The sequence below is a fragment of the Lepidochelys olivacea genome (assembly GCF_965140295.1).
Source record: "Lepidochelys olivacea isolate rLepOli2 genome assembly, chromosome: 1".
NCBI lineage: Eukaryota > Metazoa > Chordata > Testudines > Cheloniidae > Lepidochelys > Lepidochelys olivacea.
The window spans coordinates 127,869,180-127,897,154 of NC_140411.1; the positions used below are offsets into that span (position 1 = coordinate 127,869,180).

Sequence of the window (27,975 nt, forward strand, 5' to 3'; positions counted from 1 at the left end):
ATGTTAATATGCCCAATCCTTCTCTTACATGAAGATATTATCCCTAAATCCCTCTTGCTTTACTAGCATGAGTTTGTGATCAGTTATCACCAACCTATTGTAATATCAAACAGGAAAGTCCAGTTGGCCCATCTAGTCAAAGAAACACTTCAGGATAATAATTTGACAAGGTTTTCACACTCTGGCATTGATTATTTTATCCCATTAGCATCCATGAGAGCTGAACTGCATGACAATTTGAAGGGCACAGAAACTTTTGGAAAACTGTATCTTTGACCCGTAACTTTTTTTTTTACCCCATAACTCCCACTATTGGCTATTTTAAAAACATGCCTAGTTTAAATGTTTCTGAACATTAACTTTTAATGTAAAACTTTGATATAACATGGGTCAGTGCAACCACTTTGAACTGAATTATCTATGAATTACATTTTATTTTTTAAAGTCCGTTTTCAACCCTGCTGTCAAATCCCTTAGGCAACTGCCTGGGTGCTAACTGAACTCTGTATGCCATGGGAAAGACATCAAGATGGAAAAAAAGGAGAACAACAATAGGAAGGAGGTAAGTGTAACCCTTCTGCCCATCAGAGTTGGCAGCAACAGGGGCCGGGTTCAATATCTAGGGGATCCACTCCAATCACACAATGCAAACCGGCTCGAGCCCCCACCCAGTGACCTGGGACAAATATATACCACCCCCACTGGGCGCCTCCAAGAGGCAATACTTCCCCTCTCGCAAGCACCTAGTCTGAGTGTAGCAAAAAGCCTTTTAATAACAGAGAGAAACAATGTGGCATTATGTTGGGGAAACACCACCACCAGGATTCATAAAACAACCCATGAGCAAAAACCCCACCCCAAGCAAATTGGGGCATGCCCCTTTCCCTTTGGTTCTTGAGTCCAGCAACCCCAAATCACCCAAAGTCCCAAAAGTCCAATGACCCAAAAGTCTCTGTCCCTGGTCAGGGCAGCCCCAGAGTTCAAAAGTTTATCTGCAGTGCTTTACCTCCCAACCTGGGTGGAGATGGGGGCAGGGGTAAAAGGCACCTTACATGATCTGAAGCTGACCGCTCCATAGGCCTTCGCTCCGCTCCGCTCCACCAGCCGCCCCACAAATTGCTTCACTCCGCGGCCCACCAGCAGCTCCCACCATCCCATGAACTGCTCCACTCCACATCATATCCCACCAGCAGCTCCCGCCGTCCCACGAACTGCTCCACCAGCCTGTCCACAAGGCACTCCAGCCATCCCACAAACTGCTCCACAATATATCTTCAGGCTCCCCCACTACTTAACACAACACTCAGTGATTTCAGCTCTTTGGTGAATTCAGCTTGTAGTAGGGGAGCCTCAGTGCTGGTGCACCGTTAGCCCAAAGTGAGCTCAGCAGCCTGTAACTAGACTTCTAATGAAATCAAAATTACCTCTGATATTCCACAGTGGAGAGAGGAGGAAGTGCAATTAGCATGTAAGGCCCTCACCAAGGGGCCCATGCCACCAAGTATTAATACTTGTCCCCAACCTCTCTCAATTCACAGAGTTTTGGAACCCATGACCCTTGCCTAGCGAGTGCTACTTAGTTGATGGTGAGTCCCTCCATCATAACAAAAGGCCACATACAGTTCCAAGCATAGTTCCCATAATCAGGGTAATAACAATTTATTCTTCCTGCCCCAATAACAGAGACACTGGGAATCCCACAGCAGTCAAAGTGACCATTTGGGCAGCTATGGCCTCATTCAAGGTGGGGAGGGTGTGCCTATGCAAATGAGATCGGCCCCTTAAGTTCTTTTCCACAACTTGCCACACCTCACCACCAGATGTCAGGGTGGAGCTCATCCTGATACTGCTTACATAAGTAACAGTGTATAAAATTTAGAGGGAAGGAAAAACAGCTGTGGAGGAAGGAAAAAATAATGCTGGTGACAATATTACAGAAGAAAGTTGATGAAAGGACAAATGGGAATAGGAGGAAAAGAGAATTTGAGTTTGAAAATGCATGTCCAGTTCAACCTTTAGCATTTGAAAAAATACTTTAAGATCTACTGATGGAAAATGCTTATAAGAGCTGTGTATTGTTGCACTATTGTAAAAAAGGCTAATAGGGCCAAGCAACGTTACTTATTAACTTTTCCTTCTTTAAGGAGTTGTACTTATTTCTTTTATGCATTGCAGGCAATGTAGAAAGAAAAACTTCAGTTTGGGAGACATGCTGGAGGACTCATGTAGCCCATAGTGAAATATCATTATACTTTGTTTCTTGTTTCTTTGTTTTCTTAGACAATTATTTTTTTTTTTTAACACAAAAGGTATTGCACCACGATGATGTAGCTCTGTTACACCTCTTTATGATGGAGGAAGATTAGTGGCAGAAATGGAAATTGGTAGGTTGCATGGGGACCAATTATCGTGACCTGATTACATTCAATAAGGGCAAATAGAGCACAGTCCAACCAGTAATTTATATACTTGGTGCTTCAAAAGAGCTAACTTCCCAAAGCTGAGGGATTCAGTTGATTTAAAGAATAGGAATATAATTAATGCCAGTGCACACAGTTTTATGGAACATAGGTCTTGTCATGCAAACTTGACTTCATTCTTCAAGACTACAAGTTTGGTTGATAAAGGTAATTGTGTAGATGTAATATACTTCAACCTTTGTACACAAAGACATTCTGATTTTTAAAAAATAAGAAATTATACATATCAATAGAGCACATCTTAAATGGATTAAGAACTGTTTGACTAATTTTTTAGATTAGTTAATGGGGAAACAACACCGAATGAGGATATTTATAGGGGGATTCCACCAGGGGTGGTACTAGGCCTGATGCTAATAAAATTTTTTATCAATGAACTGGAAGTAAATATAAAATTTGTGGAGGACACAAAGACTGGCAGAGTGGTAAATAATGATGAGAGGGCAGTCATACTGAACCATAAGCATTTCTTGGTAAATTGGGCCCATTCAAACAAATTGTGTTTTTAATACAGCCAAATACTTATACATCTAGAAACAAGGAAGGCAGGCCAGGCTTACAGAATGGGGGCACTGTATACCAGAAAGCAGGATGTTGGAAAAACTGGAGAGGATGCAGAAAAGAGCAACAAAAATGACTCGAGGGCTGCAGAAAATGGTTTACAGTGAGATCTAAATAGCTCAATCTGTTTGCCAAGAAGAATATTGAGAGGTGATATGATTAAGGTGTATAAGTATCTTCATGGGGAAAGAACCTAGTGGAGAAAGTCCCTAACAAGAACCAGTGGCTGGAAGTTGAAGCCAAACAAACCTCAAAGCAGAAGTAAGGCACAAGTTTTTAATGGAGAAGGTGGAACAAACTACCAAAGTAAGTAATGGATATTCCATTTATTGTCTTCAAATCAAGACTGGATGCTTTACCCAAAGACAGGCTCAGCCTCAGGGTAACTGGGTGAGAGTTAATGGCCTGCAATATACAGAAGATCAGATTAGATGATCTAATGCCCCCTTTTGGCCTTAAACTCTCTGAAACTATATACAGTCCAGGTATGATAGCTCCTATTATAGTCTGTGTGTGTGTGTACATACATGCATACACCAGGGGGCCAAATTCAGAGATCATTGCAAAATGCTCTCACGCCTTCCAATCCCTTCAACTTGTAAATTAGTACAAAGGCAGGTTAACAGATCCAACGTATACCACTGAATCATCTCTGAAGAGGATTAATCAACCAACCAAGTGGCCACATGAGAGAGAGCAAGAAAAACAGGAGGATGTATCAAGGTATTAGTGAAAATACTTCAGTTTTTATGACCAAAAATGTTCATTGTATCATAGGAAGCAATTGGCGGAATGGAATTGCTCTCCCCAGAATTCTGATAGGGGTCCATTGAGCAATGCAGATAGAGCAATAAAACAGGTATCTGGCTCTAGTGGGGTAAGGCCTAACTTGTCCTCAGGAGGTGAAGATATGACTGTGACAAGGGTGTAACTGCCACTACTCTCCCCACTTCAAGCTTCTCAGATCTAACATGCTTATTTACAAAATACCTGATATGATATGGAGAACACAAAGAGATTTAAATGAAATGTGGGAACCATTTTTAAATTATATCAAGAAAAGAGTGTACATACAAAAAGTGTGGTGGGCCACCGTGTATACCAAACGTACATGCACATCAGTTATTCATAGAATCGAAGGACTGGAAGGGACCCTGATAGGTCATCTAGTCCAGTCCCCTGTACTCATGGCAAGACTGAGTATTATCTTTAGACCATCCCTGACAGGTGTTTGTCTAACTTGCTCTTAAAAATCTCCAATGATGGAGATTCCACTACCTCCCAAGTAATTTTATTCTAGTGTTTAACTACCGTGACAGGAAATTTTTTCTAATGTCCAACCTAAACCTGCCTTGGTGCAATTTAAGCCCATTGCTTCTTGTCCGTCCTATCCTCAGAGGTTAAAGAAAACAAATTTTCTCCTGCTTTCTTGTAACAACTTTTTATGTACTTGAAAACTGTTATCATGTCTCCTTGCAGTCTCTTCTTCTCCAGACTAAACAAACCCAATTTTTTCAATCTTCTCTCATAGGCCATGTTTTCTATACCTTTAATAATTTATTGTTGCTCTCCTCTGGACTTTTTCCAATCTGTTCACATCTTAATGAGTTAGAAAATAAGGTTTACAGGGAATCTACTTTTATTCTTGCATTTATTCATCGTCTACTCTTGGGCTAAGGTTTGAAAAAGAAAAATGGTTAAATCTTTTTATTTAATTTTTTAAAAAGAAAATGCTTAGATTTTTGTGGTGCTTTATATGTTCAAAGCACTGTACAGCTGTTACTCCCCCTGGTGGGTAGGCACACACTTTTATCACCTATTTACAGAGGAGTAACTGAAGCCAAAAAGACACAGGCCCAGATCCTCAAAGTAATTTAGGTGCCTAACTCCTATTGATTTCAATGGGACTCAGGTGCCTAAAAACTTGTGAGGATCTTGGGGATTTACCCACGGGTGCCCACTGCATTAGTAGCAGAAGTGGGATTAGTACTTGGGACATCCTGACTCCCAACACCGCTCATTGCTTCAGCCTACATTTTGTAAAATGCTTTGCCATACCAAATGACGCATTTGTTAGTGATTTGTGTTCAGCAGAGATGTGGATCTAAAATAGTTTTCTCACATAAGAAATCTTGCCCCAACATGAAGAGAGGGAAGATATGGTACATACAGAAAAGCCACCCACCAAGAAAATAGCTATTGTAAAGTAAAGCCATTAAACCTCAATGAGCGTGCCTAAGATTCCCTATTATTCAACTGCACTAGATTCTCTGTTACCTTCAGGATATCAACAGTTTCATCATTGAAATCAGGCTTAGCGCACACATGCATATGTTAGTTTGAAGAGAGGCCTTCAAAGGTCTTATGATGACTCCCTATTGAGTCATATAGCCTACTCCTTTTGTTGAAATTAGAAATGATTTCCTCAGCCACTTAAACTTAAATGCCAATAACTTTCTCAGCTTCAATGTTTGGGACTGACAAGAATGAATATATTTAGCTGTCTTAGCCAAAACAGTGATGACAACAATTTTCATGTCTTTCATCATAGCAAAAACAGTTTCAATATCAATTTACATTATTTAAACTCAACTTGCTACTTACTATTTGTTACTTGTTCAGTTTCCAAAGCTTTCATTCTTCTTCCCATTCTCAGATCACAGCAATGTACTAAATGTCTTACTATTTACAGATTCCTCTTTTCATTATAATGGGATCTTCATTTACTATTTCAGTTTAACCCTCTCCTGAGTAGAACGTGATCACAGGAACTGTTGTACATAGGCGCCAACTTTCTGGATGCTCTGGGGCTGGAGCACCCACAGGAAAAAATTGGTGGGTGCTCTGCACCCACCAGCAGCCAAGCTCCCCGCCCCACATCTGCTCCGCCTCCTCCCCTGAGCGCAGCATCCCCGCTTCTCCCTCTAGCTCCCAGGGCTTGCTGCCGCAAAACGGCTGTTTCACAGCAGCAAGCGCTGGGAGTGAGGGGGAGGAGTGGGAACGTGGTGTGCTCAGGGAAGAGGCGGGACCGGGGCGGGGATTTGGGGAAGTCCAATAGGGGCAGGGAGGTGATGGAGTTGGGGCGGGGACTTTGGGGAAGGGGTGGAGTCGGGGCGTGGCTGGGGGCACCGGGAGGAGGGGGTCGAGCACCCACTGGCGCTGGGAAAAGTTGGTGCCTATGCTGTTGTAGCCTAATTTTTCAAAGATGCAGGCTTCCTCCGTGCATGTACCCGAGCCACCCCCGGCCCCCTTGATTTCAGTGGGTTGTTGAGTGCTCAAGCAGTTCTGAAATTGAGCCATTTGTGCCCCCACAATAACACCACAGGACACATGAGGACAGGAAGTAAAGATCGAATTGAAACTGGAGCAGGAAGCATTAATGCTCTCTACTTTTGCAAATCATTCCAGGGGATTTTTGATGACTGCTAATGCTGTCCTGCCGCTCATTTTTTTTAAGACCCCTATGCTCCTGTGAGTAACTGAAGTGGCATAATAATAAAAAAGACTTTGACAGACTCATTGAAACTCACTCTAGGGTCCTTCCAGACATAGCTGCAATTCTGGGTGTCCCTTTGAGTATATTAACTATAAAAATCACCAAACTTGGCTGCAAATATTAATAGAACAAATATACAATAATATTGGAAAGGTGTTTGAACAAGAACAAAGGCTAAATGGATCATGTGTCTCCATGAATCTGAAAGTTGAATGTGAATTTAATGGAAATCCCTGTCCAGTGAATTTCTGCTCTTCTAAATGTAATCTCATCCCTCTCTTTCCCTCTTTTTTTTTTTAAAGTTAGAGCAGAGAGGTCTAAAATAATAGAAATTTGTGGTATTGGAGTGCAAGTTCTGACTGATCTGTAGCCCTTTCCATGATCATACATTTTTGGTGACAGTTGTGAAGATTCAGGATTAAATCTTTGGAGTGAAAACCTGGCCCTATTGGAGTCAATGGCAAAAATACTGTTGACTTCAAAGGGGTCAGGATTTCACCTGTGAACTTGTTAGTAATCCCTGTGGTCCTACCTGTTTTCCCCTCTTCCACAGACCTCAATCTTAACAAATCGTTAAGCAAGGTTTGCATGCACCAAACTGCCTCCTCTTTCAGTATTTCCAGAAGCCTCTGGGTTATGATGTTGCTTCTTTTCTCTCATTTTCCATTTTTCTCTTTCTCCTCCAGCAGTCTCCTGCAGCATTGCCACAGTCCCCTCTGCCTCTGGTTCCTCCAACTGAGGTTTCCAGCACAGTGACTCTGTCCTCCAAATCGGCAACTTATTTCTTCTCAGCCAGAGCTTTGATATATAGATCAGTCCTTAATGCCTAGATTCCAGTCATTCCCAGCCTCGAGACTGTTTTTGGTTTTGGTTTTTAATTCTGACTTAATTTGCAGTTATTTATGGGAGCCATTCCTTCACTAGCAGACATCTTCTCATGCTGCAACCTCCCATCCTCTGCACAAAAATAGCTCTTTAAATGTTGGGATTTACTTGCAAGACTCCACTACTTGCACCTTGCACTCTGCCTAGTCTAGGGATGGAAAATGGGGGGAGTGAAGCAAGTTCAGGGGTTGATAGAGACACCCTCCTGTTATCCCATTCAGGCCTCAGGCGGTCCTCTTATGTCAAGCTCCAAACTGGTCTCTGTGCTCTTGCTTTCCTGTTACTTTTGTTTGCTTACTCACCAGCAGAGTGAATCAGATTTTTTTCAGAATAAATGTTTGTCCTTTTTTTGACTAGCTGCACTCAGTAATTCACAAAATTCATTCATTTGCAATGGCTCTGCCAGGCAGCAGCGTGAATGAACAAGGTTCCACCGCTCTTTTGAAGTGAATTAAAACCTCTGAACCAGAGAGGGTTGCTTATCTTGCAACTGCTCAAGCTCCCAGCAGATGACTCAAAGGCAAGTTGTGACAGCTATTACATTTAGTTTGTGCAATTTGGGTGCTTTGTTTTGCATTTTTTTCTCCTCTATTGAGTGACGGGTTAGAAATCTGACAAGATGTCACTCGTTACTGCTTAGCATCCAAAAAGTGAACATGGAAATCGCAATTATGCCTATGAACAGAATGGTATCGTTTGCTGGGTATGCTGTATGGGAAGTTTCTCTTCTGCGGCGAGTTAGTCCAGCTGCAGCAGCACCCCACCCGACTCTGCAGGTGTCTCATGAAGGGAAGGTTTAAAAACGGTGTCTTGGCTCTGGGGAAGGAGGTGGGTTGGGAGAATGTTGGTTTCTTATGTTCCTATCTCCTCATTGGTCGGTTGCCTTCCCTTCTCATTAGCTGCGGGCCTGAAGTTTCTTGGCGGGGAGGATGTATCATGTAGGTATATGACCTATATGTATAATGAATAATATTATTCATCAGCTCTGCTATTTGGGATTGGAGGCTTTGGAAGTGGGTGAGTTGTTAATGACTTCTCTCTCCACTGAGCCATCCATTTTTGAGTGTAATAGTGCAAAAAGACTTGTCTGATCTGGCCAATTTAAAAAATCTCCAGAGGAAAAAGCTGTTAGTGTTTGGAGAAGCAGCAGGTGAACTGTAAATAAGACCATGATGAGGCTGAGAACGACCCTTTTTTTGGGCCTGGGTTTTCTTCTGGTCCATGTTAGAGGTAAGTTATTTTATACCTGGGACTTAGTTTGAGACAGTGTTAGAAAAGCAATAAAACTTGTGTAATGTTAGCACTGCTTGGTTATTTAGTAACAATACAAAGCGTTGCTGTTTCTCTTTTATTGTACTTGTTCAAAGTATTTGACAGATGGACCCAGAGTGTTCAGATAGGCACCTCTTGTAGTTTTTATATATAACTTTTTGGACACACACTTACAATTGCCAGAAGGGGAAAAAAAGGAGGAGCTGAGAGAGAAGGATGCATGAGTTAAAGTTACAGCTGACAACCTAAACTGGAGATCTTTCTTTTCTTCCCTCACATTATTTAAAACTTGGGGCTTTGAATTAGAATGTTTTTAAACAGTAGGTTTAAGATGAAAACTTACAGGGAAATGTGTAATTTATAAAGAGAACATTTGCCAGATAAATACATTTGGACACATGGACATTTTTAATAGCATATTTGCTCATTGATATTTTGAGGCTTATTTTTATATTGTAAAAGCAGATGCTGTGTTTGCAAGATGGCTGCGCTTTAATGTTGCTGCTTTATTGACCTCGAGCTCTCTATTCCTAAATGTGTAGGATTCACATTACATATTCATTCCTAACATTAATACACAACTGAAAACATTTTGCCCATCATGGGGAGGAGGAGTCCGATGGTTATTTCTTCAATATTTGCTACATTCAGAAATAAGTTATAACAGAGCTAACAGCAATATAAAGCAACCCGCATCTGCCAGTGTGCAGCACCTTTGCAAACTTTTATTCTTGTTATGTTTTGATTAACAATAAGTGTTAATAGGTGTGTTTGAAGGGAGAAATCACTGGTTAACCAGCAGTTACGAAAAAAATAGCAAATCTTTCCAAGCCTAGTTCTAATCCCTAGAAAACTTTGCAATGATAGATGGTGACACAGCCTTATCTTTAGTGACTGGAATGATACTCTATTAAAGTGAAGGGATGTATTGGGGGGAGAACTTATCACAGCTGGGGAAGAGGAAATATCAGGGAGTAGTATTACAAAGCTAGGAATATGAACAGCGATGAGCCACAGTCTCTCTAAGATTGGCATGCAGACTTTCTTGTTCTCAAGTATTATCTTATGCTGGGAGTCGGCCGTTTATGTAATACGGGCATGTGCAAGCTAATTTCCACATGCATGAACGCCCTCTGTATTGCATGGTGTATTTTCACTTATGGGGCAGGCACACAGAGCATTGAACTGGTGTGTATAGAGTGTTTTATAAATAAAAACTGGAAGGCATGAAGTTCTGTGGCTGGCTCCCTGCTCTAGGCCCAACTATCCCATTCTACTTAGCAGATCTGTTTCTGAGGAAGAGAAAGAGTCTGGAGAGAAACACCACACTTCCACTAGACATACAATTTAGGAGCTCGAGATCTAACCTTAGTCTCATTTGCACAGTATAGAAACACCAACTTGCTTCACCTGTGCACCAAATTAGTAGCTGTACTTTGCTGTGCTTTTGGTAGCTTGTACCTAATGGTCAGGGTGCTTTCCTTTAAAGGGCACCTTAGAAAACTAAGGCTGGCTATTTTAAGTCTAGGGCAGCATCCACTGAATTTTATTATCAGCATATTTATCTTGCTGTGGTGAAAGTTCCAAGGGGCCACTCCTCAGATCCTGCCAAGCTGTGTTTGGTGAAGGACCTGCAAAGGATGGCCAATGTGCTTTTATGCCCTTAACCCTGAACCTGTGGGTGGCTGCAGGACAGCTCACCCTTGGTACAGCCTCAGGGCTGGTCTGAATTGCACCTGGCTGCTTGGACTCCCAAAGATTGCTGGAGCACAGCTGCCTGATGGCCATGCTCCCTGCCGCATTCCCACACAAGCTGTACAGCAGGCCCGAATAACATGCGACCTCCGTGGTCTCACTGTGTGGCCCGTGGAGGGTGAGTAGGCAAGTGGCAGGGTGGAGCAAGCCAACGGCTGGCTGGCTGGCTGGCCGGTGGGCAGGCGGGGTGGTGAAGAGGCTAGTGGCTGGGGGCAGGTGAACTGGTGGCAGGGGAGGGAGGCTGAGGAGGCGAGCAGGCAGCGGGGGGTGAGGAAGGGAGCCTGGGGGGGATGGAGGGATGACGAGCCGAGTGGGTAGTAGCAGCAGGAGGGAGGGGGAAGAGCGGAGCCTCAGTACACTTGCTGCTCCGGGGAGGAGGAAGAGAAGAGGAGGGAGCGTGGCCTTGGGGAAGGGGCTGGAATCAGGGCATATCTCCTCCAGCCCCCGCTGTAAGTGCCCCCACGACCCCAGCCCTCTGCCTACCTGACCCCTGCACCGACCCCTGCACCCCCTTACACCTCCCCAGCCCCCCGCATCTCCCCTCACGCCCCCCCGTGCCCTGACTCCTGCACCCCCTCACACCGAGCGGGGTGGCCCTGGGGAAGGAGGGTTTGTTTCTGCGGGACGGTCAGCGCTGGGGAGGGGTGCGGGGGTGCGTGCGGTTGTTTCGGCCCTCAGCTGTTTTCTTTGCAGTAATATGGCCCTCGCTGCTTTACGAGTTGTGCAGGCCTGCTGTACAGTATGTCATATGGGGATTCCCATGTGTCGTGGGAATCCCTCTTTGGCTGGTTAGCCCAGCTTCATGGGCCTTTTCCACCACCCGCAGTGAGGCACAAGGCAGCCCGATCAGACCTGAGGATCAGGACCCAATATGGTTAAGAACTCAACACACTGGCTGACAATTTACTGATTTTTGTTGTTTGGTTGGTTTTCTTTATAATTTTTAAAAGACACAGTTGATTTTTAAGAGCGCTTTACTCTCCACAGCCAACATTAATGCCGTTCTAAGAAATCACATAGAAAGAAACATCATGCAAAGACAATAGATGGTCAATGAAACATACATTAAGGGAACAGCAGAACTGAAACCTGGGTAAATGAGCCTGATCTAAAAGTGAGCCAAGCTTGTTACCTGGTAAATGAGAGATTTGGAAGACTAAAGTGTGCTCACCCCTCCAGTAAAGGAGGGGGAGCACGTTGAGCCTTGTGATTGGGTGAACCCAAGGGGATGGAAGGCTGACTAAACCAATTGGAGGGGGGCTGAGAGGAGGACAGCTTTGCCTCAGGGAATGGGGAGGATCTCCTGACTGTCTCCCTGCCTGGGGGAGTTGTCTATTTTGCCTTGAAAGGCATAGGTGCCAACTTCTGCTGGCACCGGTGGGTGCTTGACCTGCCTCTGCCCCCGGCCCAGCCACGACTTCAACCTTGCTCCACCCCTGCCCCTCTTGGACTCCTTCCCCAAATCCCTGCCCCTCTTCCAAGGCCAAGACCATAATAGGGTTCAAAAAAGAACTAGATAAATTCATGGAGGATCGGTCCATCAATGTCTGTTAGCCAGGATGGGCAGGCATGGTGTCCCTAGCCTCTGTTTGCCAGAAGCTGGGAAGGAGCGACAGGGGATGGATCACTTGATGATTACCTGTTCTGTTTATTCCCTCTGGGGCACCTGGCACTGGCCACAGTTGGAAGACAAAAAGAAAAGGAGTACTTGTGGCACCTTAGAGACTAACCAATTTATTTGAGCATAAGCTTTCGTGAGCTACAGCTCACTCCGATGAAGTGAGCTGTAGCTCACGAAAGCTTATGCTCAAATAAATTGGTTAGTCTCTAAGGTACCACAAGTCCTCCTTTTCTTTTTGCGAATACAGACTAACACGGCTGTTACTCTGAAACCTTTAGTTGGAAGACAGGATACTGGGCTAGATGGACACTTGGTCTGACCCAGTAGGGCCATTCTTATGTTCTGAAGGAGGTCCCCTACATGGTGGGGACTTTTTCCAGTGTGAGTAATGCCTACTGCTACCTCAGCAAGGTTAGCAGCCTGGGCAAATGGTGCCCTCACCACCTTACCACACTCAAGCAGCTTCAGGCATGCAACACCTCAGCAAGGTAGTTGGTTCCTCCACATTACAGAGCCCACTTATCTGGAATAAACTGAATTTAGGAATCCAGGGAAATCCACCCTGGGAGTAGTGTTACTTGCAGATTCTATGGTGTTACTGATGTACCTAGTCCAAATCCATCTTCCCCTTCCTTTTATATGCTTCCTCTATATTTCCACTTTTAAATAAAGTGTACCTTCATCCATTATGGAGGTGTCAGAAGAGTATACATGTGAGCTATCAGGCTAGTTATAGGGATAAGTACTGGGTCAGTGACTGTAAAAACCACATATGGAGGTAGGGTAGGGTTCCTGGCTATGGTAAGCAGTCAGGTGGAGACACCACCAGTTAGCAGCTAGGAACCTAGATGGTTGAAACCATAGGCACTGACTCCTTGTGTGCTCCAGGGCTGGAGCACCCACAGAAAAAAACAAACGTGGGTGCTGAGCACCCACTGGCAGTCCCCCATTAGTGCCTCCCCCAGCAACTCCCGCTCACCTGCGGCCCCTTTGATCAGTGCCTCCCCCCTCCATTCCAGTCCCTCCCACCCACCATGGATCAGCTGTTCCAGCTGGGGGGAGGGGGTGGAACAGGGCAGGAAGAGGCGGGGGCATGAAGAGGCAGTGTGGAGCCTTGGGGGAATGGGTGGAGTAGGTGTGAGGCCGGTGGGTGCAAGAGCACCCCCAGGCACATTAGAAAGTCAGCACCTATGGTTGAAACCCACTGCGGCCAGAGCAGAAGGACACTGGGTGAGGGCTCCTGTTAATGATTAACTGCCTGCAGGGATGACCCATAAAACCTCATTACATTAAGAAAACATTAAATTCATTCCACGGCATGAATATGCTATTCGGGGTTGGGGAGCATTTATTGTTTGTTTCTCCATCTTGGCTAATTTCAAGGTCAGGAAAGTTTTGTAGTCTCAAAGTCAACAGGATCTTCAGGCATCCGATGGTAATTGCATGAGCAAGTTGATAGTACAATATGACAGACCGCTTTGTAATCTGAGAAAATGTTACATGGTTCCACAAATAAGTAGTTTCACTGGAGTAAAATAACAATAACAAAAAGCAAATTACACTTGTGTTTTATCAAACCCATCGCTGAGGCTCCAATTCTGGGATGGGAGGTCCTCTGTGCTATGCAGAAAACAAGTAGTCATCAGTGGGGATCTACGTAGGTATGAAGGGCCCTTGTGTACTATCTAAATTTCAGTCTACAGGATTGTCTACTGAGCCGCACCAGGAAAAGCTAATACCCATCCATCCTGATGGAAACAAAACTATAACTATTTTCAAGAAAATAATAAAAATTAAAAGCAGCTAACAGACAACTCTTGCCTCTCCATGCCATCTTGTCTCAAGATGGTCAGAGCAGGAGATAATTGAGATACCTTTTGTATGCACAATATTGGACTGAATTCCTTGTCCAACAATTCTTCTAACAGTTTTGGTAAAGTGAGAAGAGGATTGCCTCTCTCTGCTCTCTCGCTTAAGTCTATTACTTGGAAACCGGCAGACCAAGACTTATTTTTCAGGGGCTCCAGCCTGTGACATGATTCCGCACTAGTTTATGACATCTGATCCAAAGCTGAATGCGGTCAGTAGAAGCCTTTCTATTGACATCATTCAGGTTTGGATCAGGTTCTGTAATAGGTAATACTTTGCTATTATTTAATTCCAGGTTAATTTGATCATCTTTGTTAACAATGACATATTAATTCCTAATATCTTTTCTTGGGAAGTCTCAAGTTGACTGAATCTTGGGCGGGGCGGGGTGGGGGACACACTAACTTCTGATCCATATGTGATATCTTTCTCTCCAGGGGCAAAAAAAACAAAACAAAACATACCAATGAACCTGTGTTGTACCAATAAAATAAAACCCAACAGGATCTTTTAAAAGGGGATGAGGTAAAATGCCATGTTTATTGTGAATACAAAAAGAGGCACAGTAAACAAGTAATCATAAACATTCTATCCCATGTACTCACACAAAATACCAAAAGAGGCAAAGCAAGTAAACAGTCATATTTACTACATCCCATTCACTCCCACACACATACACATACAAGTTCTGCAAAGTAGTTATAGTTACCAGCCTAGAGGTTGCTCATGCTAAGTTACTGGCCAGACATGAGGGTGGAGCCGAGTCTTTGTCAGATGCGCATCCGATGCTCCTGGTTGCAGAACCAGGCTCAAAGTCCTTAGTCTTTAGGGTCTGTTTTTATAGGAGTTTATTCCTATGCTAGTCTACGGAGATTGATTCAGCAACAGCATGATGAAGCCATCAGCAGATGGCACATCCCTGATGGCTCCGTGCTGCCAGATGTTATCTTGTTCTTTGGTTCTCCCATCCTTGAGGCTGTTGGGTGGATTCCACTCTGCCCTCCGGGGGTCATCCAGTTATCTCCACTTAGCGCTTTCTTCGGCCAACTGATACTGAAGCTTATGCTCAAATAAATTGGTTAGTCTCTAAGGTGCCACAAGTACTCGTTTTCTTTTTGATACTGAAGTGGTAACTCTTAGGCTAGCAGTCCTAACCATTCATCTTCTATTTACACACAACATCCATTCACATGCATTCTCTAGCTTTATTTCAACATATATCTCTTCTGACTTTAACAACTTTTAGGGTGTAATGAAACTGCTTAACCCCCTTACCATATAACATACATAACAAGCAAGATAAGGAACGCCAGAAGGGTGGGAGTCTCTGTGTGCTCTTCCGAGGAACAGTTGTTTTTGCAAAGTCTTATCTCTTCTGAGAACAGACTTTCTGTCCCAGGATGTGCTGAGCAGTTTGGCCTTGCAAACCGCTCACAGAGAAAGGAAAAAGGAAAGGCCTTCTAATTAACATTACTTTGGAATCTTTAAACTATATAAAATTAAAAATCATACAGAAATCCTCTGGTATAATAACACCTGCCTGGGTTCGGAGCTATGAAACTCCAGAGAGAAAAATATCCTCAGAGTAACACATTGCCACCAGCTCCTCTGATGTTTGACAGCTGAGTCAATTTATGCAGTCTCTGCTGTCTTGACTTCTCAAACCATGTATGTGTCAGTGGAGGTATAATGCCAAAGAAGGAAAACAGTAAAATGCTTGCAAACAATAAAATAGTCAAAGTGAAGGCTAGGGGGTAGGCACTAGTGACTATGTGCACTCTAAGGGCAGTATTTCTTTATGCGTCACCCTCATGACAGCAGGAAGGGGTGAGGCAGGGCCTGAGTTAATGACTGTTACCATTGTTGTTGAACTTAACATCGTCAGAGCCCAGTGTACTCCAGCTCCACCACCTCAGAGAGCTGCCCTACCTAGACAGCCAGGGATTCCCCCCGGAGGGGAAACCCCAAGGTGTGTGAAGCTGGCAAAGCCGATTCTAAACCTTCTCAGGGTGCCCTTATGTCTGGGTTGGGAAGAAAGAAGTTTAGAATCAGGTCTCTGTCCCATTTGTGCTATGCTAGGTAAAATGTAGAGAAAGATGTGCACAATTTGTTTTAACGTTAATCGGGACTCAATGCATCATGCTGAAAGCATACATCCAGGGTAAGTGAAGAGTTTGTGGTTGAATTTCTTTCAGTATTTTTGCTACCTCCACTTCCTTTTTGGTTGGTGGGTGTTGCCCCAGGCCCAAACAGTTAGCTAGTATTCAAGGTCTTGCCAGACTGTTTCTGTTAGGAGGAGAAATGGATGATAGAGTCAAGTATTTCATTGGTAAATAATCTTGTTTATTTACAAAAAATGTACACAAAGTCCTCTTTCTCTGAACACAATAGGAACAAACAGGAGGCAGTTTCCTTGTTCAGAAATCCAAGCCTGCTTCCCAGCCAGTCCTGTGCTTCAAGGAGCTCTGTCTCTGTGTCTTCTCCAGGCCATGCTATAGTGCTTCTCAGGCTTTCTGCTGGATTTCTGGTCCTGTCCACATTGGACGCGCACACACAGTTCCACCAATCAGTGCCTTAGCCTGTGTATTTGCAGTCAGTCCCAGGGAAACCCCTCTTATTTTCCCTGAGTTAGTTCTTGTTCATGTCATCCCATGCGGTGCTGGACTGATGGCTTGAATTGTTTCAGCTGTCTTACTCTATAAAAGTGTTTTAATTGCTTCATCCATTTAGCACGAATGAAAGATGGCTAGCACACCCGTGAGATTCAGCCAGGTGTGTAACTGCCCATTGATCAAAGACACACTTGCTGGCGGCCACTAGTACCCTCCAGCACAACAGTAGCATTGTTTTATAGAGCCCATTTTCTCAGGCCTGGTCTACACCTTATGTTGACCTAGCTATACTGGTCAGGGATATGAAATATTCACACCCCTGCGAGACCTAGTTAAGCCAACCTAAAGCCTAGTATAGATGCTGCTAGGTTGACTGAAGAATGCTTCCATCAACTTAACTACTGCCTCTCGAGGGGGTGGCTTTACATTACTACTACAATGGGGAAAAAAATCCTTCATTGCTATAGTAAGTGTCTACACTACAGCAGTGCGGCTGCAGCTGTCGTGTTGGTAGTGTAGATGTAGCTTCAGTAGCATGAAATAGAGAAGACATAAGCCTTGATCCTCTGCTGTTCTGCTCCTTCTGTAGTAATTTACTCCAGCAGAGAGTGAGGACTAGTCTACACTGAAAATTTACATCAGCATAGCTCCATCTCTCTGGGGTATGAAAAATCCATGCACCTGAGCAACATAGCTAGGCTGATCTAACCACCAGTGTAGACAGTGCTAGGTTGATGGAAGAATTCTTTTATTGACCTAGCTACAACCTGACAGGAAGGTAGATGACCTACAGTGATGAGAGAACCCCTCCCTAGCCATCTGTGCTGCTGTAGCATTTTAAATGTAGACATAGCCTGAGGGTAAAATGCCACCATGGTGCATTCTGATTTGGTAGCGTTATATGCCTACTTTGGACAGATATAAATGACTACACCCAGATAGGCTATTCCTTGCCAGAACTGAAGTTGCACCATAGAACTTTATCCAGAGAATATAAAGAAAAGCTCTCGTTTTGTACACTGTTTAAAAAAGCTGTTGCTGAAATTGTACTTACTTCCTGCTGGATCAAAATGATCTCTTTTGCAACAGTGCTGAGCTTACTTGAAGTTGTGGTATAAGTCTGGCTTGGCATTAGCTGAAGAGGTATATTACTCAACCATCCTACCTATCCCACAGCCAAAAATAATGTATATATTTTTCTATAGATTTCTTTGATGCATAGGCTATATTTAAAACATGTTAGTTCTTGTCTCACTCTTCTGTTTTCTTCAGACACAGATAGGATAAGGTCATATTTGCTCAAAGACCAGAGCTGCTTCAGTAGTAATATACCAATATGATTATCTGGCATATCCAGTTGTTTAGTGATTCTTTCAAGGCAAACTGTGGTAGCAATCCCTACTAGCAATTACTATTTCTTCACACCCTCATTAAAAGCAGATGCCATAAAAATACTTGTTGATGGTAGTTTCTCATCTTAAGGCTTGATCCAAAGCATACCACACAGACACAGGAGATGGCTGTTATCTCGCCTGTCCTATTAGGCTCCCTTACTTGGTAGTTTTCAGTTATTTTTTTATTGTAAGTAATTTTTTCCATCCAAAACACTAGCAAAAGTACAGTAGTTCAAACTGATGCATTTTAATTGGTGTATCGGTGCTCTGCTCTTGACGGCAAAGAACTGATCTTAATTGATGTTTCCAAGGCACGCGAATTTTAAGTGCTACGTGAATTAATTTTGATAATTCGCCTTATTGGGGGGAAGCACAACACAATTTAGTTAGAATAGCCTTACCAGGAAATATAAACCATAGTAGCTTTACAACAAAAAAATCGCATTGACATTCTTCTCAAACTGTCCACTCTAGGCCTCCAATCCAGCAATCACTTATGTACATGCATAACTTCACTTATATGAGTAGTTTCAGAGTAACAGCCGTGTTAGTCTGTATTCGCAAAAAGAAAAGGAGTACTTGTGGCACCTTAGAGACTAACCAATTTATTTGAGCATAAGCTTTCATGAGCTACAGCTCACTTCATCGGATGCATACCGTGGAAACTGCAGCAGACTTTATATATACACAGAGAATATGAAACAATACCTCCTCCCACCCTACTGTCCTGCTGGTAATAGCTTATCTAAAGTGATCATCAGGTGGGCCATTTCCAGCACAAATCCAAGTTTTCTCACCCTCCACCCCCCCCCACAAATTCACTCTCCTGCTGGTGATAGCCCATCCAAAGTGACAACTCTTTACACAATGTGCATGACAATCAAGTTGGGCTATTTCCTGCACAAATCCAGGTTTTCTCACATCCCCCCCACCCCCATACGCACACAAACTCACTCTCCTGCTGGTAATAGCTCATCCAAACTGACCACTCTCCAAGTTTAAATCCACTTTGGATGGGCTATCACCAGCAGGAGAGTGAATTTGTGTGGGGGGGTGGAGGGTGAGAAAACCTGGATTTGTGCTGGAAATGGCCCACCTGATGATCACTTTAGATAAGCTATTACCAGCAGGACAGTGGGGTGGGAGGAGGTATTGTTTCATATTCTCTGTGTATATATAAAGTCTGTTGCAGTTTCCACGGTATGCATCCGATGAAGTGAGCTGTAGCTCACGAAAGCTTATGCTCAAATAAATTGGTTAGTCTCTAAGGTGCCACAAGTACTCCTTTTCTTTATATGAGTAGTGTTATTTAAGTGAATAGAATAACTCACTTGAATAAAATTATGCGGTATATAAGTTTTTGCTTGATCAAGACCTATTTTCCTCAAGGTATAACTATTTCTAGAAGTTGGTTTCAGAGGTAAAGCATTTTTAAAAAGTCCTTATCTGTCTTTTGAAAGAAGCAGCTTAACCAGTATTTTCCTTCATATTTTAGTCTGTCTCCATCCTCATCACAAGTCACTCAGTACTCTTTCTTCCTGGATCTTTGCCAGTTTCATAGCATTTTATGTTTGTGTAACTAACAGCTTCACAGGCAGGAACAAAAGAGTCCATCCACATGATATGCTCAGGAAATCCTTTTTTAAATATTTGCTAGTTCTGCTGCTTTTCCCTTGGGAGGAATAATAAGATTTTATCTCCCTCATACAGACTATCAGTTGCCTTTTTCTGCTTATCTGTAAAATCTTAACCCAGTCTGGGCATGAGTAAGTGGTCTCAAGTTTCAGAGTAGCAGCCATGTTAGGCTGTATCTGCAAAAAGAACAGAAGTACTTGTGGCATGTTAGAGACTAGCAAATTTATTTGAGCATAAGCTTTCGTGAGCTACAGCTCACTTCATTGGATGCATGCCATGGAAAAAACAGTGGGGAGATTTTATATACACAGAGAACATGAAACAATGGGTGTTACCATACACACTTTAACAAGAGTGATCAGGTAAGGTGAGCTATTACCAGAAGGAGAGCGGGGGGGAAGAGGGGGAGAGACCTTTTGTAGTGATAATCAAGGTGGGCCATTTCCAGCAGTTGACAAGAACGTGTGAGGAATGGTGGGGGTGGGGAGGGGAATAAACGTGGGGAAATAGTTTTACTTTGTGTAATGACACATCCACTCCCAGCCTTTATTCAAGCGTAAATTAATTGTATCCAGTTTACAAATTAATTCCAATTCAGCAGTCTCTTGTTGGAGTCTGTTTTTGAAGTTTTTTTGTTGAAGAATTGCCACTTTTAGGTCAGCTTGGGAGCTGGGATCAGCTGAATCTGTGGACACAGCAGGTAAACAAACCGGCCTGGCACGCCAGGGGGCTTACCCTAGTGGGCTGCGTGCCAAAGGTTGCTGATCCCTGACCTAGAGGATCACAGAATTATAAGTAATAGCCTACATGGATTTGTCAAGAACAAATCATGCCAAGCCAACCTAATTTCCTTCTTTGACAGGGTTACTAGCCTAGAGAATAGGGGAGAAGAAGTAGACATGATATATCTTGATTTTTATATGGCTTTTGACATAGTCCCACATGACTTTCTCATAAACAAACTAGGGAAATGTGGTCTAGATGAAATTACTACAAGGTGATTGCAAAACTGGTAAACAGACCATGCTCAGTAGTAATCAATAGTTTGTTGCCAAACTGAGGACGGGGGTATCCTGTGGCTTCCCACAAGGGTTAGTTCTGGGTTTGGTACTATTCAGTATTTTCATTAATGATGCAGATAATGGAATAGGGAGTATGCTTCTAAAACTTGCAGATGGAACCAGGCTGGGAAGGGTTGAAGTACTTTGGAGGACTGGATTAGAATTCAAAATGACCTTGACAAATTAGAGAATTGGTCTCAATTCAACAGGATAAAATGAAATAAAGACACATGTCAAATATTTCCCTTAGGAAGGAAAAATCAAATGCACAACTGCAAAATGCAGAATAATTGACTAGTTGTTAGTACTGCTGAAAAGAATCTAGGGATTCTAGTGGATCACAAATTGAACATGAGTCAATAATGTAATGCAGTTGTGAAAAAAGGCTAATATCATGATGGGGTATATTAAAAGGAGTGTTATATGCAAGACATGGGAGGTAATTGTCCTGCTCTACTTGGCACTGGTGCGGCCTCACCAAGAGTACTCTTTCAGAGTAGCAGCTGTGTTAGTCTGTATTCGCAAAAAAAGAAAAGGAGGACTTGTGGCACCTTAGAGACTAACCAATTTATTTGAGTATAAGCTTTCTACTTTATGCATCCGATGAAGTGAGCTGTAGCTCATGAAAGCTTATGCTCAAATAAATTGGTTAGTCTCTAAGGTTCCACTAGTACTCCTTTTCTTTTCAAGAGTACTGTCTCTCTTTAGGAAAGATGTGGACAAATTGGAGAGTATCCAGAGAAGAGCATTACAAACGATAAAAGGTTTAGAAAGGTTAAAAAAACTGGCTATGTTTAGTCTTCAGAAAAGAAGATGTGGGGAGGGGAGAGAATAACCTGATAACCGTCTTCAAAATCTGTTAAGGGCTGTTTTAAAGAGGACAGTGATCAGTTGTTCTGCAGGTCTACTGGAGGTAGGACAAGAAGTAATGGGCTCAATCTTCAGCAAGGGAGATTTAGGTTCAATATTAGGAAAAACTTTCTAACTATAGCTCTGGAATAGGCTTGCAAGGGATATTGTGAAATCCCCATCATTGGAAGTTTTTAAGAACAGGTTTCACAAACACCTGTCAGGGATGGTCTAGGTTTACTTGGTCCTGCCTGAGTACAGGGGGCTCAACTTGATGACTTGTCAAGGTTCCTGACAGCCCCACAGTTCTATGAAATTATGATGACTCTGATCTTTATCCAAGCAGCCAACTGTCCCGTTAAAGTTGGTGGATCTTTTGGACACAAGGTAAATCAAATTGGGCAACTAAATTAAACAATTGGTAAAAATATTGTTCTCTACACAAGGCTAGATTTGCAAATAATGGATATGAGCAAATCATTTTGTGGTCACCTGACTTAGGTACACAAATCCCTACTGTGCTTGAACTTCAAGTTCTTGGTGCATGAACAACCATAACTAGTGCATACACATTGGTGGATTTGCATATCTAAAGTGGATGCCATCTGAATATTTTGGTCTAATTTATTTTCATTATATGACTCTTAGTCAGTGGTTGAGTTTGTTTAAGTCAGTCTGAGTCTTTGGAACAGTTCTATCTGCAAGTCTGAACAAGGATCACTGTGAGAATGTAGTTAAATAGGTGCAATGTCAAAGCCAGGGGAAACGGTCAGTAGAGACTTTCACAACAAAAATATGTATGGAAGCTTGTAAGAAAAATCACAGCAATTTCTAGGACAGAGCAACCATACTAAGCACAAATCTATAGCATTAGGCTTCCATAACTGAAGCAAGTGGGGTGAGTGGAGCTGTCTGGATATTACTGAAGGTAGAATTTGGCCCTAATTTCCCAATTGTCTACCTAGAAGATTAATATCTGCAAGTATAAAATGTAATTTTTATTAAACTTGAACTTAAAACTACTAGTATATTGTCAATTTGCTTTATAAAAGTAAATTCTATTTTAATTTTGAGTGCATGCCTAGCAATCTGACCTGAAAGGATGTGTTTTATTTGCTAAGGCTACAGGGGCAGACTAAAGCTAGTGATTTAGGCCCAATGTACATTTTCGAGTTTTGCCAGCAAAGCTGTATCAGTTAGGAACGTGAAAAAATTGTATGCCTGACCAACATATCTGTGCTGGCAAAAGTCTTAGAATAGATGCAGCTATACTAGGAAAGAGGCCTTTTGTTGAATAGTTTATTTTGTTCAGGAAACTGGTAATAACCATACCAGCAAAAGAACTCTGGCAGAAAGGGGAACTGAGCCAGGGTCTCCCACGTTCCATGTACGTGCTCTAATCACTGGGATAAAAGTTTATAAGGTATGGACCACCTCCTCCGGCCAGGTTTTGAATGGTGCCCTATCCAGTAGGTGCCCTCTGAACACACCTACCAGACTGGATTTTGCACACAAGTTAGGTGTTCATCCACCTGTCTTCCCCCGTCCATGGGTCAGTCATGGGACTTAGGCAGGAGATAGGCATCCGGATGCCTAGATTGTGGTTTCAGAGCAAATGCTTGGAGGCAGAAACATAGGCACCTAAGGAACTTTTACCCTGAAAACTTAGGCACTGAGTGAGTTTGTGAGGTGACCTAGGGCAAATTATTTCTCTCCCTGTGCCTCAATTTCTCCATCTGTAAAATGGGGATAACGATACTCCCTTAGTAAAGCATTTGGCAGGAGTTGCGTGGACTGCAGTAGAGCCTAAAATTGGGATTTAGGCACCTAAATACCTTTGTGGGTTGAGGTTTTTGAGCATCTCTCAGAGACCATAAAAACTAGGGGTCAAAACAGAAGGTTTATACAGGCAAAACACTACGGACAATCCATCTTAGGTTTATGTTTTGCTGCTACTGCTGTTAAAGTTTACAATAAAGAAAAACTCCAGGAAGGGCATGTTTGGACCAGATCCAGTTTCTATATCGTGTGTGAGGAGCAAGAGGAGGAAAATGCCACCAGTTTACACTATGCTTAAGTGTGTGTGTGTGTGTGTGTGTTTGTGTGTGTGTGTATGTATGGGGTAACCCCTGCTTTTATTTGGGTAGTAAAACAAACAGATTCCCCATACTCTCACACCTACTCCTTGCCATCATAAACTTTCATGGTAATTGCAGACTAAGGGGAATATTTTTGTGTGAGACCTTTGTTAAAATATTGGCAGCCCATGACTGAAAAACCTTAGGTCTTATTGCTTAGGACGAGAAACCTAAGAACCCATTGATTTCAGTCGGGGTTAGATCAGTCCCTAAGGCAGGGGAGGTAATAGTTGGATGGTGTGTAATGTTCTAAAATATCCAGCCAATTAAATAAGTGAAAATATTACTCAAGTTATGTTAACTGGATGGTCTGGTTTTGTGACCTACTTTCCCCTTCGTAGTATAGGTTTTCAGAAACAACACACTGTTGGACAAGGGTAGTCGTGTTTTATAGCTCATTCTTTGGAATTCCAACCATATATTATCATTCCTGTCAGAGTGTGTAGCTATGTAATTAAGTCCTTGAAACATGCACTTCAATTAAAGTATAATATAAGAATAAAAATGTTTTAAACTTGTATGCGTGATCCCTCTCATTTGAGGATCTCAGTATTTTACCAATATTTATTAAGTCTTCTAACAGCTTTGTGAGTTACAGAAGTGTCACTCTCCTATTATAGGAGGCAGTGTTGCCTATTCCTGGCTCTGCCATTGGTTTGTGGGGTGACCTTGGGCAAATTATTTCCCTCCCTGTGCCTCAATTTCTCCATCTGTAAAATGGGGATAATGATACTCCCTTAGTAAAGCATTTGGGCACCTACTGATGAAAAGTGCTATATAAGATCTAGGCATTATTATCCCCTTTATACAGACTGATAAACAGACAAAAATCAAGTGACTTGCCCGAGGTCACACTCACAAAGTCAGTGGCAGAGCTGAGAATAAAAACCATAATTTTGACTCCCAAAAACTTTTTTTTTCACTTTGTGCCAGCTGTTCTTGTGTTCAGTCTACACAGATATTAAGGAGTGAATGAAGACAAACAGTGCTACATTCTGCACGAAAGTCAATGGCTGCTTATTTCACAAAGAGGTGATTTACAAAAGCTTTTCAGTTAAAGCAAAAAACGCCAACCACAACAACACAAAGGAAATCCCAAATCACTAACAGATCAGTAGACTCAGTTACAAGCTGTTAGGATACAATATTTTAAATCTTTCCCAGCTTTATTTTCCTGCCAAGTCCTCACGTCAGGATGGTGTTTTTTCTCTTGTAACAATTAATGACATCACTAAGACCTAAAACAGAGCAGGAAGATGTTGTTTTTCTTTCAGATATTTCAGGGTGCAGTGGAGAGCAAATGGGTGTAGATAACAAATACACTTTGACAGTTGTAAATGCTGCCATATGTCAGAGGAAGAAGTTAAACTGTGCAGATTTAATTTACAAGTGATTTCAAGGCAGGTGTGTCAGTAAAACTTTTAACCAGATCTGTAAAGTTAAGCTGTTAAAACACTAATGAATTTATTAAAACCACTTTTTCTGATTGTGGTATAACATGCCACTGGTGACACTGATTCACCCAGAGTTGTTGGCAGGGGCTATCAAACCTGGGACCTCTGATCCTCTACTCCAGGAGCAAAAAGACGCATCTCATTTAACCAAGCTTGTAGCAGACTCCTCAATCATTAGCTGGCCTAGCCACCACTCGGGGGAGACAGAGTGCCACTCTGAGAAAACAGTTTGAAAGAACAGTACTGTGCAAAATCTTGTTTCTGTTTCTTTGGACACACTGTGGACTTCTGGCTGCTGTACTTGCCTTCCATAACGAGCAAAGCAGGCTCTTCAAAGGGATTTGACATATTGATTGAATCTGGGGTGGTATTATGGGCCAAATCCTTCCTGTTCTATTGGAATGAGTATCCCTTTTGAATTCAATGGGCTAATTTGTGTGATCACACAAAGGCCCCCCTGACAGAGTGGAGCTCATGAATAGCTTCCTCTGGCATGTACCCCTTTACTGGACTTTCCACCACCAGGTGCCTGCATCCTATGCCCTGCCAGCAGAGCTCTGGTGGTGAATCACACACATAATAGTTAACACAACACTAACTGAAATAGGTATAAAATGTTCCTACACACACACATTAATGTGTCGTTTCTTTTGGTAGGTCAAGGTGATTTTGATTTATCTGATGCTCTTGATCATCCAGGTAAGTAAAATTGCCCAAAAAAGGCGGGGGGGGGTTGGGTTGCCCTATTGTGTTTAATATTATTGCTACATCTTTAATACATTTTCCATTTTATGGGAACTGGACCACAACATAAATTAGTTCAATTTAAAGGACATGCATAAAAGTCAATGGAAATGCCGGATTTAGCACTTTTGATGATCAGGCTTTTTAGAAAAACTTGCTTAAGTTCAGGTTCTATTTTAAAAGAATTTTGGCCATAAGACCTTGGCACTTAATTTGTGGTCTAAGGGATGCTTAAGTTTTCTTTATCTAGAATATTTATCAAGATTTACAGATGCCTCCCTTTGATGTATTGAAAAGTGTTTCAGTTTGTATTGATTTTATGGTCTCACTGTGTCTCATAGGGGAAACAATTACTAAGAAGCCTCCACCGGCTACTAAAAGGCCAGTGTTTGGTGAGTAATAAATTTAAATTGGGAAATGGTTCATGACAATGATCTCAGATTTGTAGTTTCTACAAGATTCATTGTGATGTGTGCCAAGTGCAGGATCTGAGATCAAGGTTGTGCGATAACTAAGTATCAAGTATAGGTTAAAAATAAGTATTAAAGGAAATCTCTTGGACATTTACCACATAATAAGAGTTCCTTAATGGGTATAATATAGCTCAAGACAGTGACTGGACAACACTGAAGTTGTATTGCCTTATAATTGGTAATCTCTTACCTGCCCTGGAATCCCCAAGGAACATACAAATAGACAACTGTAGCTTTTGTTTGCCTTACAAAACATTTGTGCAGGGGAAAAGGCAAGTCCACAACAAATGACTTTTGAAAAATATTATTAGTATTGAAGACTAAAGTCTCATATGCATGAGACTTTTTAAAATTTGATGGACCCCCTCTTCTGGCATTCACTTGTTAGCGTGACTTTTAATAGTGCTACAACAGGCTATGCCAATGAAGAGAAATGAGCTGTCAATGGTAAAGGAGGACTAGAAAGGTTTAAAGCCATAAACCCTGGAGGAGATTGGATGTGACAAACTAATTTTAAAAGGGCAAACCAATTTTCTCATTCTCTCCGTTTAAAAACACTTTTTATTTGATTATGATATTCCACATGCTACACTGAAAGAAAATTTAAGTTCTAAAATGAAGCATTCAGGAATCAGGAAATGGATAAGGTTGCCATGCAATCTTAATTTAGCTCCCTTCTGACCATGCATTATGGTAGAGTCTTTCACTACACAATCAGTTTCCCCCCGACAGGAATCCTATCTCATTCAGTGCATAAGTTGGACATTGTTCTATGTATGTGGCAGCTGTTAAATATTTGTATCATCACAATCCAGTGAATGGCTTCATGTTTTATACATTGCACAGTGTCCCAGCCCCCACATTGCATGAGGCCAAAAGTCCTTTCTTACCTCTGTCTCTTACACCATACACGGAACACATAATATAGCACATGGAGCAGGACCCCTCATAAAAATCTAAATAGATCTATTCTCCCACTTTCCCTGCTTCATTACACTATGTCTATAGTGAATCGGGTGGGATTCTTCAAGATTAAGGAGCCCCTTCCTTATGTACCTCTACGTATTATTCAGAAGGAGTCACTGTCCTTTTAGAGCTCCGCCTCATTGCATACTCCCCCTCAAAGACCATATTTCACGCAGACCTGCACACTCTAAATGAAATTCCACTCAACTTTTTTGTCCATGTGTAACTGCAATAGAAGTTGAGAGATTGTCTACTGAATGGAAAATTCCACTCAACTCGCATGCACACATGTGCAGTACCAATGGAACGTTGCCAGATCATTAGTCTATTGTATAACAAAAAACAATGCACATGCATGCAGCATGTTTTAAAATCTTTATAACTTGTCCAAAGCAAAACTGATTTTCACCAGATCCCAGAAAGGCATATGTGCTACTTGGGGACTCTGTCCTCTGATTAAAGGTTCCCCCACTCCCGCACTATATTCCTACTCAAAGTAACTGGACAGTTTTTGCTCAAACATTCTAAAAACGTGCTTCTGGGCTGAGAACAAATGTGTCTAGTGTTTGCCCAAAAGGTAAAGGTTACTAAAATATCGATATCTTTATTGCTAATAGATGATCATCTAAAACCTCACCCACGTCCTCCTCACGAGCCGCAGCCGGGAAGCTATGGACGTGATGGTGGTAAGAATATTTTTGTGCATTAAA

At 42.3% G+C, this 27,975-nt stretch overlaps 1 protein-coding gene across 1 annotated transcript in view; it reads left to right on the forward strand.

The window, feature by feature from the left end:
• The first annotated feature begins 8,422 nt into the window (after nt 1–8,422).
• The window catches only part of XG (Xg glycoprotein (Xg blood group)), a 33,643-nt gene continuing 14,090 nt past the window's right edge, over nt 8,423–27,975 (forward strand). Inside the window, exons 1-4 of the mRNA XM_084617330.1 lie at nt 8,423–8,652; nt 25,740–25,781; nt 26,168–26,218; nt 27,883–27,951. Of these exons, the coding sequence (XP_084473456.1) occupies nt 8,592–8,652; nt 25,740–25,781; nt 26,168–26,218; nt 27,883–27,951 (223 nt within the window). The 5' untranslated portion in view covers nt 8,423–8,591. The remainder of the gene's footprint in view (nt 8,653–25,739; nt 25,782–26,167; nt 26,219–27,882; nt 27,952–27,975) is intronic.